General features: G+C 47.3%; 1 protein-coding gene across 1 annotated transcript in view; it reads left to right on the plus strand.

Annotated features, from left to right (window-relative positions):
• ACSF3 (acyl-CoA synthetase family member 3) overlaps positions 1-14,548 on the plus strand; it is a 100,860-nt gene that overhangs the window by 14,736 nt on the left and 71,576 nt on the right. The window contains exons 4-5 of the mRNA XM_074968949.1: positions 7,395-7,549; positions 8,464-8,609. Coding sequence (XP_074825050.1) covers positions 7,395-7,549; positions 8,464-8,609 — 301 coding nt within the window. The remainder of the gene's footprint in view (positions 1-7,394; positions 7,550-8,463; positions 8,610-14,548) is intronic.

The following is a 14,548-nucleotide window of genomic DNA, read 5'->3' on the forward strand; positions in this document are numbered from 1 at the left end:
TTGTTACTTATGAAAAGCATTTTTTAAAAATTCAATAACAACTTAAATGATCCAATAATTTGTGACTGGCTTAGAAAAGAGGGCCCACTGAATTGTAAATAGCTACAGTAGCCCAGGTTGTCTATTACCTGATTGGCTTTGGACTGGAAAATCCATTATGGTGTTCTTATTCCTTTTCAGATTGAAGGCATCTTAATATAATTTTCCACTAGGACATTGCATAAATATTTCCTTTAAGAAAAACAATAGCTGTTTCAAGTAAAAGGAAAACACTGTCTGTCGAATACCGGATCCAGAAATTCACAGGCAAGCAGGAGGGATTCCGGCCCTGCACCATGGATCTGAGATCAGAATCTTTCACAATCACTTGCAGGAAACATGACCCCGATTTGATTTTATTTGTTTTAAACAAGCCAAGCAGGCTCATTGTCATGCTGCAAGGTGGTGTGTGCATCCATGTGTGTGTGAGAGAGACTGTTGTAGTCTTCCTAGTCTATGGGAAACCTCTCCAAATTGTTTGTTGTTCCTCTGCCCTCCAGTCCCAGCCTGGGGACGTTCACTGCTTTTTCCAAACTCCCTTTCATTTTCTGTCTCTTCTCCTGCTTTTGGAATGTGTAACTCATGATAAAGGTTGTTGTGTGCAGTCTAAGCATGGTGGACCCTGGTTCTTCTCCCACCTCACCTCTTCTTCTGTGTTGCCAGTTGTTTAAATATCGATTGTTTCAGTGTCTTTGGCTTCTTCTGGATTTGTATTCAGTACTGTGCTCCTCCTTCCACTGAAAGTGAGGCCTCTGGAAGGGAAAAGAGGTTAGTGCTTCTCTGCGATGTGTGTGGCCAAGTCTCTCCCTCCAGGCTGTCTTGCATAGACAGCCAAACTGGGTGCAGTTTGGGAAGTTGCCATGCAAAAATGCAGGCTTTGTGGGTTGAAAGGAGCTGCTTGTTGTGTGTCACTCAGCCAATCCCCCTCCATCATCACATCTCCTGTCTGTCGTAGGAACTACTAGGGCAAATCTTGCACATTTCCCATCACATTAGGGTTATTTTGCATCCAGTTGGTGGTTCTGTTTTATAACTTTCCTTCTCCCTATTGTCACTTTCCCTTTGGCAAAATCTTCTAACATTCCATTGGCGAGCAGACAGACTTCCTGTGCAAAGGTGGGTAGCAGAGAATTAGCCCTTCTTAAACGGAGTCTAGCTCCACTCAGCACGGTTTCTGAAAGTTCTTGGGCTGAGATGCATGTTTTACCTGGTGAATTGATAACCTTAAAGGCTGATCAATACAGCACAGGTCAGCAGGGTGCTTAAGCACGTACCTAACTTCAAGCATGTGAGCAGTCCCGTTAAGTTCTTGCCAAAGTACCTTGTTGACTGGGAATTTCTGAGCCCCCTGCTAGGACGAGGAGGCAGTGCATTTGTGACGCAAGCTGTATCAAGATGCCCCAGGTCAGTGCTGCTAAACCAGCATCCGTCCACCTATAATCTAATTGCAGAGTTTGAACCATATCACTGTTAAGACTGGATTCAAACACAAAGTTGTTTTTTGGATTATACATCGGGTGTTTCAGGGTGGTGGAGCTTAATGAGGACCTTCTTGTGATGATTTAGGAGTGGGGGTAACAGCCAGATCAGAAGGCAAAAACAACTGAAAAGGAAAAGCAACACTTGGAGGAAACAGCAGTGAAAGGCCCCAGGGAAAACCCTCAGATAGACAGGTAGAGAATATGTCTATAGGTGGGCTCTGAAACCAGTATCACTTCTGGTTCGTCTTTAAATCATGTCTAATAAATTTTGAAAACCACCTATCTCATATTCAGAAGTGCTGAGCATCCACAAATCCAGCTGGAGTTAGTGGACACTAACTGTGTCCAGCACTAGCGAAAGTCAGGTCCCTAATGTCTGCTGATCACAGGAAAGCAAAAGTCCAACAGCCCCAATGTACAGTGCAAGGTGTACCAAAAACCCCATTGTTTTTAAAACCACTTTGCGTCCGGAGGGTTTGAACAGGTCATTCAGGTGAGCGAAGTAAAATAAAACGAGGGATTGTCAATATCCTGTCCACCCAAAATTGATGTGGTGACAGTGACATATGGGATAACGGCGAGGGAGAGATTGATTACACTGCTCTAAACCGGAGGGCGACGGAGGATGCCATATGCTGGGAGAGCAGAGCTGGGCAGCTTACAAGGCTCTCTAGATCCCAGGAGTGATTGATAGCCTCAGGTGATGAGGCTTTTCAGATCCATCCTCCTCAACTGTTGTGGTGTTGTTTTTTTTTGACTGAGTAGGCAGTGGTGGATCCTACAGACCAGACATCTCTGTGGTTGGGAATGGGGCATCAAGACCAAGTTCGGAGGACATAGGACCCAGCAGCTTCTGAGAAGGAAGCATGACCTGGGATCTATAATAAGCCTTTGCTGTGATTGAGAGTGTAAAGACGGCTGCTGTAGATGAACAGGAACTGAGCTCTTTCATCATAAGTAACACCGTAAGAGTTTGTTAACCAAGTCTGAAGGGGAGCAGTGACACCTGGATTTTCTTGCAGTGACCTTCAAAGAGCAGCTCACTCCTGCGACATGCTCCTTGGAATAAGGGAGTAGAGGAAGGGGAGGACACAATATAAAATATCCAGGTGCAAAGCTTGGGGGTGGCAGCAGTTACCTGAGCCCGGGAAGTAGGAGACATGGGGTTGTGACACCCCAGTTAGGCATGTGTTTCTTCTTTCCCATGGCCCCCACCCCGTCACGCCCCTTTCCATCTGTGTCCTGCTGGAAGAAGGAAAATATACTTTCTTGCCCGTGCTGCCCTTCCCAGCACTGTAGACATCGCTTCTGGTTCTCAACGTTTCCCCAAGGCCCCAGGGAGCCAACCGGCCCCTCTTTCACTGCTCATTGCTTGAGCTAGGCTTGTGCACTTGCCAGTGCAACTCCCTGGCCTGGGCACATCTGTAGAGTTTGGTAGTTTTCTTTCCTTCCCAAAGACATGGAGCAGCTGCAGAGGAGCCTCTACCCAAGACTCGGTAGTGTTGGAATGGAGCATTTCCCCACGCGGGGTGTGAATCACTGCATCTGCTCTATGGATTTGGTCTCCTCCCAGTCCACTTTCCCCTGATGCTTTTCAGGTGCTATTGCCCCGACTCCTGTAACAGCAGAAGGAAGGAGGTCCCTTTAGATTAGGTTCTACTGTATCTGGTGGATTTCTAACCTGTGCATTTATAACTCATCCTGCCAAGCACTCTCTGGGACGGGAAGACGCTCCCTTTAGTTCAGTGGGGCTGAGGCCTTTGTTAAATGTGTCTTGCTATATTAACAGTAACAACATGGTTTGTATTTTTTTAAAGGCCTGATTGTTCTGAGGCAGCGAAGTGAGAGCTAGGGGTGGGTGGGTGGTGGTTCAGTGAAGAAAAAAGTAGTGAAATTGAGCCAGAGAGCAGGACTGAGGGGAAAGCAGGCGAGCAGCACTGGCATCCAGGGTGACAGCATAAAGGAGAATCACTTGTTCCCCTTCAATCAATTCACGCTTTTGTTCCCCACTGCATGCACCTCTTTGCAGCTGAGCATACCAAGAGAGGGAGGGGAGAGGAGGCCCACATTGTCAGGAGCTGTTAAGAAATACATTTATCAACAACAGGGCAAAATCCAGAAAGGAGGGAAGGAGCCTGCTGTCCCCAAAGCCGAGCTGGCAACAGCCTTTTATTTATTGATGGGGTTGTTCCGCTCCCGTGTTGGGGAATGCTCAGCAAGGGGAATGAGTGGCAGTGTGGGGGGAAGTTAGCCAAATTTAAATATTTATGCCTCTCCTCCACCACTTCTAAATGGCCGCAGATGGAGATGTTCGGCCAGTCCAAGAGCCATTCGAGTCATTCACACATCGCCATAGCAAGTTCCTTGAATTTGACCCAGTTTGTAGTTTCCAAGTATTAGTAGGACGGGTGACGGAAGACTTTTTGTCCTTTCTTTTGCATGTTTCTTTGGGAGGAATGCAGTTAGTGAAAGCTTCCTCTGCTGGCTCCCAAACTGAGCCGTCTGTCCAGTTAGACTGTGGCTGCATCTTAGTAGAAGTCTTGGATGGAATATTTTTCAAACCAATAGAATGTCAGGATATACAGGAGGTGCATGTTCCTGTGATGTCGTCAGAGGTTAATTTCCAGTGAGGGTTAAGTCTTATTTAAAATTGAAACGGGCCCATTTCACAAAGCTGAAAACAATTGAGCCAAGTCAGTTGAGATAGAGAATTGAAACAGAAAAATGTGAATGATAATTGGGAATTGTTTAAGAACACTTTACTAGATGCTCAAAAAGCCACACTCCCACAGCTGAGAAAGAAGGCCACAGTGGTTAAAAATCAACCTGGCTTAGTAGAGAAGTGAAAGCAGCTATAAAAATAATTATATATAAAAATAAATAGAAGAAAGGGGATGTTGATAGTAATTAAATCAGAAGCTAGAAATTATAGAAAATGGATAAAGGAAGCAAAAGGACACAAGAAAAGATCTATGGACAGCAGAGTTAAGGATGTAAGAAATTTTTAAAGTATATGTGGAAATGGTAGAATTGTCAATAATGCAGAAAAAGCAGAACAGTTCAATAAATATTTCTATTCTGTATTTGGGAAAAAGCTGGATGATGAAGTCATATAATATGATGGAATACTTTACATTCCAGTAACACAGGAGAATGCTAAAGAGCAGCTTCTAAAGCTAGACGCGTTTAAATCAGCAGATCTGGATAAGTTGCATCAAGGAGTGTTCAAACAGCTGACCGAGGAGCCCTCTGAACTGTTAATGTTGATTTTTCAATAAGTCTTGGAACTCTGGGGAAGTTCCAGAAGACTGGAAGAAAGGTAATGTGCCAATATTTTAAAAGGGTAAGCCAGATGACCCAGGTAATTATAGACCTGTCAGTCTGACATCAATCCCGGGCAAAATAATGGAATGGCTGATAAGGGGCTTGATTAATAAAGAATTAAAAGAGGATGCTATAATTAATGCCAAACAAGATGCATTTATAGAAAATAGATCCTGTCAAATTAACTTGATATCTTTTATGATGAGATTACAAGTTTGGTTGATAAAGGTAATGTGACTAATATATTTAGACTTCTGTAAGGCATTTGAGTTGGTATTGCACAATATTTTGATTAAGAAACTAGAATGATACAAAATCAACATGGTACACAGTAAATGCATTAAAAACTGGCTAACTGATAGGTCTCAAAATGTAATTGTAAATGGAAAAGCCTAATTGAGCAGCTGTGTTCCTAGTGGTGTCTGCTGGGATCGGTTCTTGACCCTATGCTATTTCATATTTTTTATCAATGAAGATAATTGGAAGAAAACACAATTTGCAGATGATGCAGAGATTTGTGGAGTGGTAAATAATGAAGAGGACAGGTCACTGATACAGAGTGCTCCAGATCACTTGATAAGCTGGATGCAAGTAAACTATGTGTGTTTCACTACGCCAGGGGTTCTCAAACTTGATTGCATCGCGACCCCCTTCTGACAACAAAAATTACTACATGACCCCAGAAGCGGGGACCGAAGCCTGAGCCTGGGCAAGCCCCGCCATCCTGGGTGAGGAGGCCAAAGCCAAAGCTCAAGGGCTTCAGCCCCAGGTGGGGGGGCCTGTCACCTGAGCCCCACCACCCAGGGCTGAAGCCAAAGCCAGAGCCCTGCCACGCCAGGCTAAAGCCCTCGAGCCCCAGCAAGTCTAATGTCAGCTCTAGCAATCCCATTAGAATAAGGTTGGGACCCACTTTGGGGTCCCAACCCACAGTTTGAGAACCACTGCAATATGCTAAACGTAAGGTCATACGTCTAGGAACAAAGAATGTAGGCCATACTTGCAGGATGGGTGACTTTGTTCTGGGAAGCAGTGACTCTGAACAGGACTTGGAAGTAATGGTGGATAATCAGCTGAACATGAGAGGGTACAACGCTGTGGCCAAAAGGGCTAACGTGATCCTCGGATGCGTAAACTGGGGAATCTTGACTACGGTTAGGGAGGTTGTATTATCTCTGTCTTTGGCACTGGTGCAGCCACTAATGGAATCCTATCTTGAGTTCTGGTGTCCACAATTCAAGAAGGATGTTGATAAGTTGGAGAGGGTTCAGATAGCACCAAGAATGGTTAAAGGATTGGAAAACCTGCCTTAGAGTGAAAGACTCAAGGAGCTCAATCTATTTAGCTTTAGAGAAGGTGAATGGGTGACTTGATCACAGTCTATAAATACCTACATAGAAAATAGAAACTTGGTAATAAAGGTCTCTTCAGTCTAGCAAACAAAGATATAACACAGTGGTTCTCAAACTTTTGTACTGCTGACCCCTTTCACACAGCAAGCCTGGAGACAAAGCGGGGTTTGGGATGGAGGCTGACAGCTTGTGACCCCCCACACAATAACCTCACGACCCCCTGAGGAGTCCCGACCCCCAGTTTGAGAACCCCTGATATAACAAGATCCATTGGCCGGAAGGTAAAACTAGACAAATTCAACTTACAACAACTTACTAAGAGATGTGCTGGATTCTCCATCACTGACCATGTTAAAATCAAGACTGGATTTGGCTTTCTGGTCTTGGAATCTTATAAACTTATAAACATTCCAGTGAACTTATAAACATTCCAGCGAAGTAGATCTCCCATCTCCCTCCCCCGAAATATACACATTGCAAGAGTTTTTCTCTGTGATTTGAGTACTTTGGCTCAGACCCTTGTGTATTGTAGTGGTCAATATGCTGTATCTTCCCTTTAAGAAGCGAGAGGATCTCTGAGCTTTGAAAGGCTGGTGACTTCATATAATACTGTCCAGGGCTGTATTTCCTAGAGGAATGGATGGACTCTGCCATACATGTTTATTTTCATGTTAACATCCATATCTTAACAGTTCTAAAAGGTGCTGGCTATTAGAAGGTACGGTTTCTACACATCATCCCACATTGACTGATTGGGAGAGTGAAAGCAATGGAGGGATTCACTGCCAAGATTACCCTGGTGCTTCTGAGAATTGATTGATGGTGTGGGGGTCAGGATGGAGGGTTTTTTGGACATCATTGCACAGTAGATTGGGTTCAAGATGGCAGGGATGCAGGGGGTTCATCGTTTTCGTAAGTATTAGGCATGAGTTAGAGATAAGATCTCTAACTATGGGTTAGAGATAAGAAACCACACTGGATAGACTCGTATTCTGATTCGACAAGTCACTTTCCCCTCCCTCTGCCTCAGTTTCCCTTAACATAATACTAAAGAATGCTGACATAGCTATTTGGAGGGTTTGTAGAGTACTTGCTTGTGAGCCTTCTCCCAAAGGTGGTATGGAAGAGCCAGTGGTGGCAGTGACATGAAGGCTATTCTCCACAGTTTGTATTTAGGTGTCTTGTCTTTTTTCCTTTCCAGGTTTGGGAGAAGTTCTTAAACCCCAGAGCTCCGCGGATCAACGTCTTCATGGCGGTCCCCACTATTTACTCCAGGCTGATGGAACATTATGAAGAACATTTCTCTCAGCCTCATGTCCAGGATTTTGTACGTGCCATGTGTCAGGATAATTTCAGGTAGCTGAAAGATGCCTGTCTTCACAGCCTAAGAGGCTTACAGACAAGACCTAGAGAGTACATCCTCTACCGTAGATATGCTCACGCTGTCCCAGCCTTCCTGGGCTGGAGAAGGCTCACTAACACTGGAAAATGTTATGAGGGGAGGGTGTAAAGAAGGCTGGGTGCAGGTGATGGAGGAATGGAGAAGTTTGAGCCGTGTGCAGAGCATCTCGAGGGTAGCTCCAGCAGGGTAGCTCCAGCAGTGAGCACAGTGGATTGTAGGATGTCATTCCTGTAGTGCTTCCAGGTTCTCTAGGACTCTCTCGAGTTGTGGCACCAGGTTCTGCTTCAGTCCAATGACCAGGCCAATGGCAGGCTGTTCTTGCTCATTAAAAACCATCCGTCACGTACAGGCTCACAGTCCTGGCTCCAAAGCACAGACATGTAGGCAGTTATGTTCAGGCAGAGTGCCTGGTTAAAGCCTGGCCCTGCTGGATTCTTTTCTAAACTTCGCCACTCTGCAAAGCTGGGCAAATCACTTCGCTTCTCTGTGCTTTAATTTCTCACCCTGAAAAGTGAGAACGATGATACCTTGCAAGAGTGATTATATGTGGGGTCATTTTAATCCTCTAGTCTGACCTCCTGCATAATACAGGCCAGAGAACCTCACCCAATAATTTCCACATCAAGACCATACGTTCTCTTTGAGCTAGAGGGTATCTTTTTAGAAACACATCCAGTCTTGACTTAGACTGCAAGTGATGGAGGAGCTGCCGTGTCTGTGCTGTGTGATGTAACTTTCTGATACTGCTGAATGGTCTGAGATTCCCCAAGGCACTACAGATGAGCAAAGGCTTCTTGTACTACAGAAGTAATTCTCTAGAGTAAAGAATATACTGGTGATCCTCACCACGTGGCATTTCCTTGCACAGGTTAATGGTTTCAGGATCGGCAGCCCTTCCTGTGCCAGTCCTGGAGAGGTGGAAGAACATCACCGGACACACACTGCTGGAGAGATACGGGATGACGGAGATCGGAATGGCACTTTCTAACCCCTTGCACGGAATTCGTGTCCCAGGTATAAATCTTCTTCTAAGGTGGAGAGGGTTGTGAGATCTTTGTGCCAACCTATATTTTATTGTTGTTAAATGCGTTTTGTTCTTCTACTCGGAGGATGTGTGTCTGCATCCAAATTTCTCCCAAGTCAGGATTGGGTTAGGCAGGAAGCTGCTGGTCAGGACTGGGGGCATTGGCAAAGCTGTGGGGGAAGGAGGGGTCAAGGAGTAGGATGAGGGGAGTGCTGCTGGTCAGGATTCAGGGGCATTCAGAGAACTGTGGTGACCCATAATTCTTAATGGGGGGCACAATTTAAAGGTTTGGGGAGCCCATGCGTCAACCCTGGGTGCAGGAACCTTCCAGTCCCAACTCCTTGGCCCAGGACAGCCAATCCCGCTGGCTCCTGGGCGGCTGGGGCTGCAGGAGTGGGGCACACATGCCCATGGGCCAGCCCCCGTCCCTGGGCAGGGAACTCACAGCAACAAAGTTTCTCCCTGGAGTTCTCTGGCCCTCGCAGACACTTCAGCAGTGGGAGGGGTGCAGGCAATGCCCCTGACACAGCACAGGGAACCTGCTCCTGATGTCTTCCCTAGTGACCCTGTGCCAGGTCCAGGGCTGGTGCACTCTCCCTGCCCTGGCAAGGTAACCTTCTGCGCGGGCCACTACTGCCACCCCAGCCAGGCTCTTGCAGGCAGTCGCTGCGCTGCATAGAGGCAGCAACCTGGAGCGGCCACCCTCACCCGGCAGGAGAAGTGGCTCTGTCCTACTGCCTCCACTCCCCACTCGGGCCCGGCTACCGGGGAGAGGGGCCAGGCAAGCTGGAAATGTGCCACGGGTGGGGTGCAACATGAGAAGGACAGTGCCTTCAACACTCACAGAAATCGGGGGTGGAGCCTGTGTGGCGCCCCCTCCCCCCCCCCCCCCCGTCACCTCTGGCTTTTTCGGGACCCAGAGCTAGGATGAGGGATGCTGCCTGTCAGGACTGAGGGGCCTGGGCGTAGCTGGGGAAGCAGGGTTAGGATGTGGAATGCTGCCCGTGGTGATTGAGGTGTCTGGGTAGAACCACGGGAGTAGCCGCTGTGATATCAGGCAGGAGGCACTGGGCTCCGGAGCTGTGTGTGGAAAGCTGAAGTGTGCATCTGAACCCCAGTTTGTCATAAAGAAATAAAAATGCCTGCAACCCAGGCCTGACTTCACTCCGCTGTGGCAGAGCATTTTTACTGAAGGGTTCCCGGTAACATGTTTTTACCAGCTATTTTAGGGTTTTCCAGTGATAAAGGTAAATGCACTTGTATGATAAAGAAAGAGGGTAAATCTTAGTAAGAGCCTCTCTTTATAGTCCACAAGGGACGCGCTGTACAGCAGTTGCCTAATGGTGTCTGAGAAAGTGGGGTCAGCCCCTGTCTGTCTGCAGGGATTTTCCAGCTCCTCTTAGAGCTGCTGGAAGCAGGCAAACTAAGTTCCAGCATAGACCCTCCTGCCGGTTGTCTCTGTTTTTCACACGCTTGCCTCCACAGAAGTGACACTGCTGGCTAGGTTGAGTCTATATCCGTCTCCTCTGGCACAGCACTTCCTTGTTCCCAAAGGCTCTGTGCTTCCTCACTGCAGCACAGCAAAAGGACGGAGTTCTCTGTGGCTTGCCTTTTGCTTCAGCTCCTGGCTAATAGCTTTTCTGCCTTCCCAAGAGAAGGGCTGGCACTTGGTCCTTCTCTATGAAAGGTTAACATGTAATACATGGGCAAGCAGGAAGCCTTGTGTTCAGCTGAAAATCAGGCCTGCTGGAGAGACTGGTGAGACGTATCCTTTGCATCAGTGATGGAGGGCTCTCTGAGCCTGCTTCCCTTTTAACTGAAGGGCCTAGCCAACCTTTGTTCTAAGGGCATCATCTGACCTTCCTCTACCTCTTCCTGATGAGGAGAGGAGAGAGGCATGCTGCATCTAGGTGGAATTTAATTATTTAGAATGATCTGTTGCAGATTCACTGGTTTTTAACAGAATCTGCTCGCTGCTTTTTGTTTCGATTCAATGAGGAGCAGTCACAGACTGGCTCAGGCTCTTGAGAGCCTCCAGCACAACCTGAAGTCTTCAATGGAAAAGATGGATCAGTCCAGCAGCTCCATTTCTGCGGCGAGTCACAGGGATGGGCCTGTCCCCCAGTCTGTGATACCTTGGAAGTTGTATTCATGTCTGGTATCTCAGTTAGGTTCTCCCCCAGCTAGCAAAGTGAACAACGCTGGGTACTTGAGATAGGATGTCTGTTCACTATTATTTTAGTGCAGGTGTATTGCTCCTTTACAACCTAATACCTCCAGTTCTGTGAATGTACGGAGGGTGGAGAGCAATTTGAGAGGTCACCACGTGGGAGACTGCTCGTGGAAGTAGTTCTGATCTGTCCCTCCCGCACTGTTGGTTTTATGTGTAAGGTTCAGCACAAGCAGCTGCGTCTTGTGGACAAGGGTTGTCTTGCTGCTTTTCCTTTCTGAGTCTGTTCTGACCCTACAAGTCAGGTCTCGTTTGTCCTGGATTGAGAATGTGCTGTCACTGCATCTTCATTGAGAAAAAGAACCATTTCTCACCTGTGAGCCTGAATTTGTGGAGTAACTATATCACTAAACCAGGTCCGCCCCCTTCTGGGCAGATAAGTGACAGCCTTCGCAATGTAGCCGAGGGGCTCAGAGTGCCATTGCATTCACTCTAAGGACAAGTAGCCCAGCTGACCTCTTTCTGAATGGCCTTGGTGCCTGTCGAGGGTTACGAATGTGGCCCGCCCATACATAGCCAAAATTTGCTTTCTGATGCATCTTCCTCCCCCTGCCTTTGCGCCGTGCAGCTTTTGCATCTTTGTGATGTTTCCTCTTTGGCTTTCTTGTTACTGTTGTAGTTTTCGGTACTTAAGAAGGAGACTGAGCTAAACGGCCAAATAAATAAAGGTAAAATTTGCTTTCTTCCATTGTTGTATGCAGAGTGGTAGCCATGTCAGACCCAGGTTATTAGAGAGACAAGGTGGGTGAGGGAATATCTTTTACTGGACCAACTTCAGTTGGTGAGAGAGACAGACTTGGGTCAGAACCCAGCCTCCCCTCTGCTGAGCAGCACAGCCACCAAGAAAACCTCACTCCAGGCTCAGCTTCTCAGCACTGACTCCCTGTGGAGTACTGTCTCAATTGCAGGGGGTTGGTTTCTATCTTCAAAGTTGTCCATGGCACCCAAGTTACCTGAGGGGACTGAACACCTTGCCAGATGTCGTCATGACTCCCCCACGACAGCTCAATTCCACTGGAGGGAGCCTCGTGCGTACAGGAGATGAAGCTTTCTCGGACTCTGGCTGATGAACCTCGAAATCACTCAGGATCAGAACAAAATGCAAATGCACTTCTCCAATCTTGCCGGCCCCCAATAACACACTCAGACATCATCCCCCTCCTACACCAAATCTTGTCCCTGCTGACAAAAAGACAGAGCAAGTATGAGAATTATTTTGTCACGGGCACACTTTGTAATTTTGTGAGGTGCCTGGATACCACAATGACGGGCGCAGTATAAACACTAAGGCTTAGTCTGCACAACAGAGTTGGGTCAATGGAAGGCAGCTTAGGTCGACCTAACTATGTAAGTGTACACACTACAGCCTTGCTCCTGTCGATGTAAGTGCCCTATCAACACCAACATGATAACTCCACTTCCACGAGAGGAGCTGTGAAATTGACAAGAAAGCCAGGCTGTCACCCTGGGGCGGGTGGGGGGCTCCAGGTAGAACCTGGCTGCTCCAGGCTCCTACCCGGGCTGTTGCTCGGGCTCCCCTCTCCCCACCAGGTTGCTCCCCGGGCTCCCCATGGGGAGCCTGGCTGCACCAAAGCTCCCTGCTCCCCATCAGGAGCCTGGGCAGCAGCAACAAGACACCTGGCTGCATCCTGGCTCCCGGCTACACCGAGGCTTTCCAAGCTCCCTGCTGGGAGTCCAGCAACTGCCCGGACTCTGGGCAAAGAGCTCCCAGTAGGGAGCTGCGTGCAGAGCTGGGAGCTTGGGCTCTCCGCTCCCCCCACACTGCCCCTTTTCAGTCAGCGAAAGTGCTCCCCGTGAGGACGTGCACCACCGACCGAAAGAGGGTAGTGTGGACATGCACCACCGCAGCAATTACTGTGGTGGCTGCAAGTCGACCTAACGTAGGTCGACTTAAATTTATAGTGTAGACATACTTTAGGATGGTGCAGGGAGAAAGATGATTTCATTGCCTTCATTTTCAGTAGGAAAAGTGAGAATAACCACCAGAACAAGAGAGAAGTTTTCCAAGGGATAAAGGTGAAAAAGAAGTGAGAGTGAGGGTGCCTCCGGAACAGACAAAAGAGAATAATTAGAACTGGAGACAGAGTCTCTACGACTGGATTGCTGACACTAGAATAAACCAAACCTATGGGCAAATGAGAGTACCCCTAGCAGAGACAATAGCCAAGGCCTGGAGAAGTCCTAGTAATGGATCACACACGCATGCACACACACACCTCCATATAGAAAGGGATTGGGGCAGAAATAGACAACTACAGACCTGCCAGTCTAACCTCTGTGTTGGAAAATACTGTAGAGGGAAAAGTAAGGGATGACTTGGACAGGTATGGGTTACATTGGTCTGCATTTACAAGAGGGAGATTCTGATAAACAGGTTTGATTAATTTATTTCAGGAACAGCCAATTGAAAAGCAGGTGGGTGAAGCAGAAAGCTAATTTACTTGTGTTTTGAAAAGGTTTTTGATCCAGTATCCCATTAGAGGCTATTGTCTAAGGGTATCCAGGAACAGTACAATACTGAGGGTGAAATTTTCAACAGGATAAATAGGTTAATGGGTTGGTAACAAAGAAGTGGGGGTTCATTGGGACAGCTCCTATGGCGAAGGGGTATTAAAAGAGGGAGTTCTGAAAGGATTAGTGGTGAGCTCATACCTGTTCATGCTCACCCTTGACCTCTGGAAGGGGATGTGCTGCAAGGTGGGCAAAACTTTAGAGAACACAGACCTGGGAGGGCCAGCCAGTCCTTAAAGGGAGAGACACTGGATTCCGTGAGACCTAAAAACAATAGAGGCAACAGTGGCTTTGGAACTGATATAGTGTAATATATCCAAGTCCTAGTTATGCTAGTAAGGGTTGAAAGGCGGAGATCACACTGGTACTGCACAAAAGGCTGCAGAGACCACGCATGGAGGGTCTGACACTATCAGGGCATCATATTACAGGGAGAAGGTTGAAGGACTGGGAAAGGTACAGAACAGAGCAGCCAGGAGGATCAAGGGACTTGGGTTATAATAACTATTCCAGAGGATAAAAAACTCAGAAAGCACCAGCCATTCAGGGAGTTCAGGGAAACTTCCTTATACAGAGAGTAATGGATCTGCAGAACAGACTCCCAAAGAAACTGCATCTGTGAAAATGTTAAAAAAGGGTTTAGATGAGCAAAAGCATTACCTGGGACAAAAGCTAGACAGAGGCTGACAGCCCTCAGTGTACTGCTGTCTGGTGCTATTACTATCTTTATTAAAAAATTAGCAATGTATCACTCTGCTAAACAGGGGAAATCACATGGCAAATTCCTCTGAAAATTGAAGAGATTCCAGGACAGCAGCCTTTGGGGCCTTGCCTTGCTTATCCTTGCCTTTTCTGCCCTGGCATTTCTCTCTGTCGCAACCACCAGGGCTGTCCCACCGATGGTAGTAAGGGTGGCAGTGCTGGCGTAAGCAAGGAATTGGCAGCTCACCAGCATTTTGGCCACCATGTCCATGGACTCTCTGGCTATACTGAGAGCTGAAGTCACCCGCCAACACAGCAAATATGAGGGCAGTGGGGAAGTGTTAAAAGGCTACAACCCTAGATGTTTTGACTCTGTGAGTGGCAGATCTGTGCTCCTCTGAAAAGCCCACATTCCATTTGACCATACTGAGATATTTGTGTTAAAAGTAACCCTTCCCCCTGCCC

The sequence above is a fragment of the Natator depressus genome, chromosome 12, assembly GCF_965152275.1.
Source record: "Natator depressus isolate rNatDep1 chromosome 12, rNatDep2.hap1, whole genome shotgun sequence".
Taxonomy (NCBI): Eukaryota; Metazoa; Chordata; order Testudines; family Cheloniidae; genus Natator; species Natator depressus.